The sequence below is a fragment of the Strix aluco genome, chromosome Z (assembly GCF_031877795.1).
Source record: "Strix aluco isolate bStrAlu1 chromosome Z, bStrAlu1.hap1, whole genome shotgun sequence".
NCBI lineage: Eukaryota > Metazoa > Chordata > Aves > Strigiformes > Strigidae > Strix > Strix aluco.
This window is the reverse complement of record NC_133971.1, coordinates 75,797,345-75,798,716: the sequence shown is the minus strand read 5'-3', so window position 1 is coordinate 75,798,716 and position 1,372 is coordinate 75,797,345. Positions and strand designations below refer to the sequence as shown.

Genomic DNA, 1,372 nt, shown 5'->3' with positions numbered 1-1,372 from the left:
TCAGCAGTGCTGCTCCGTGGAGCTAGCAGGCAGCAGGTCATAGCGGCTGCTGTACATCACCACCCCGGGGGGGTAGTAGGCCACCTCCGGCTGGACGGTTGCAGCAGGGAAAGAAGCAGTGACGGGGTGGACAGGCACCAAGGCATGCAGGGCCTGCTCCTCCTGCTCGGGCTTTGTGGTGTCGGTGAAAGGGCGCATGGTGGTGAGGGAAGGTGAGGTGATCCTCCAGAGGAGGCTCTTCAGTGCCTTGCGAAACTCCCTGCGCATGAGGCAGTAGAAGATGGGATTGAGGCAGCTGTTGGAGTGTGCCAGGCACACACTGATGGGGAAGAGGTACACCTGGGAGAGGAAGTACTCAGTACTGAAGTGCACCACGTTGAGTTTGATGAGAATGCCCCAGGTTGTGAGCGCTTGGTTAGGCAGCCAGCACAAGAAGAAAGACAACACCACGATGGACACTGACTTAGTCACTTTGGAGCGGCGCTTGGTGCTGGAGCTGCTGCGGGTGCTGCCAACATGCTTGTCACTGATGAAGCGTACCAGGAGCAAGTAGCAGAGGCTGATGACAGCCAGCGGCACCACGAAGCCCAGCAGCACCTTCTGGATGTGGTACAGACCCAGCCAAAACTGGGCATTGTTGCCTCGGCCCTCGGGGAACTTGACAAGGCAGAGCACATCATCAAAGACGGTGGCAGTGGTGGAAAAAATGGCATGGGGCAGGGAAGCCAGGATAGCTAACAGCCAGATGAGTGCACAGAGCCACTTGGCAGAGCAGCAGCCCCGCAGTGGGTCACCTCGCCGCTGATTCTTCAAGGCTGAAGCCACAGAGCGGTATCGAGCCACACTCATGGCAGTGAGGAAGAAGACACTAGCATACATATTCATGGCCGTCACATACGAGACAATCTTACACATTGCCTTGCCAAAGAGCCAGTTGAAGTCCAGCGCATTCTCCACCGCCCAGAACGGCAAGGTCAGCACAAACTGGAAGTCAGTCACTGCCAGACTGGTCACAAAGAGGTTGATGGAGGACTTTCTCCAGCCTTGTTTGGTTTTCATCAGGTAGAGCACCAGCAGGTTGCCCACCAGCCCCAGTGCGCACACCACGGAGTACACCAGCGAGATGACAATCCGCACCACGTCGGAGCTGTCCCCCTGCATCCCGTCGGCTCTTTCCAGGTTGATGTTCTTGAAGAGCTGCAGGAAGGACACGTTGCTCCTGTTGCCCATCTGGGCGCCCTCCAGGGAACTCAGCGGCGCGTCCCAGTGCTCCCAGTCGGCTCTTTCCTTCATGCCGGCGGCTGGCGAGCAGGCACCGCGCTCGCAGGGCTCGTCCATCCCATGCTAGGGAGGGCGACGGGTCCGCAGGAGC

The 1,372-nt window shown here is 58.7% G+C and overlaps 1 protein-coding gene across 1 annotated transcript; it reads right to left on the bottom strand.

Moving 5' to 3' along the window:
- Window positions 1–1,372, bottom strand: RXFP3 (relaxin family peptide receptor 3). The gene has a single exon (XM_074813096.1). The coding sequence runs from the start codon at window positions 1,336–1,338 to the stop codon at window positions 1–3; it is 1,338 nt and encodes a 445-aa protein (XP_074669197.1). The 5' UTR covers window positions 1,339–1,372.

Coding starts and splice junctions, on each gene's coding strand:
- RXFP3 (XM_074813096.1), bottom strand. CDS start 1,338: ATGGACGAGCCCTGCGAGCGCGGTGCCTGCTCGCCAGCCGCCGGCATG.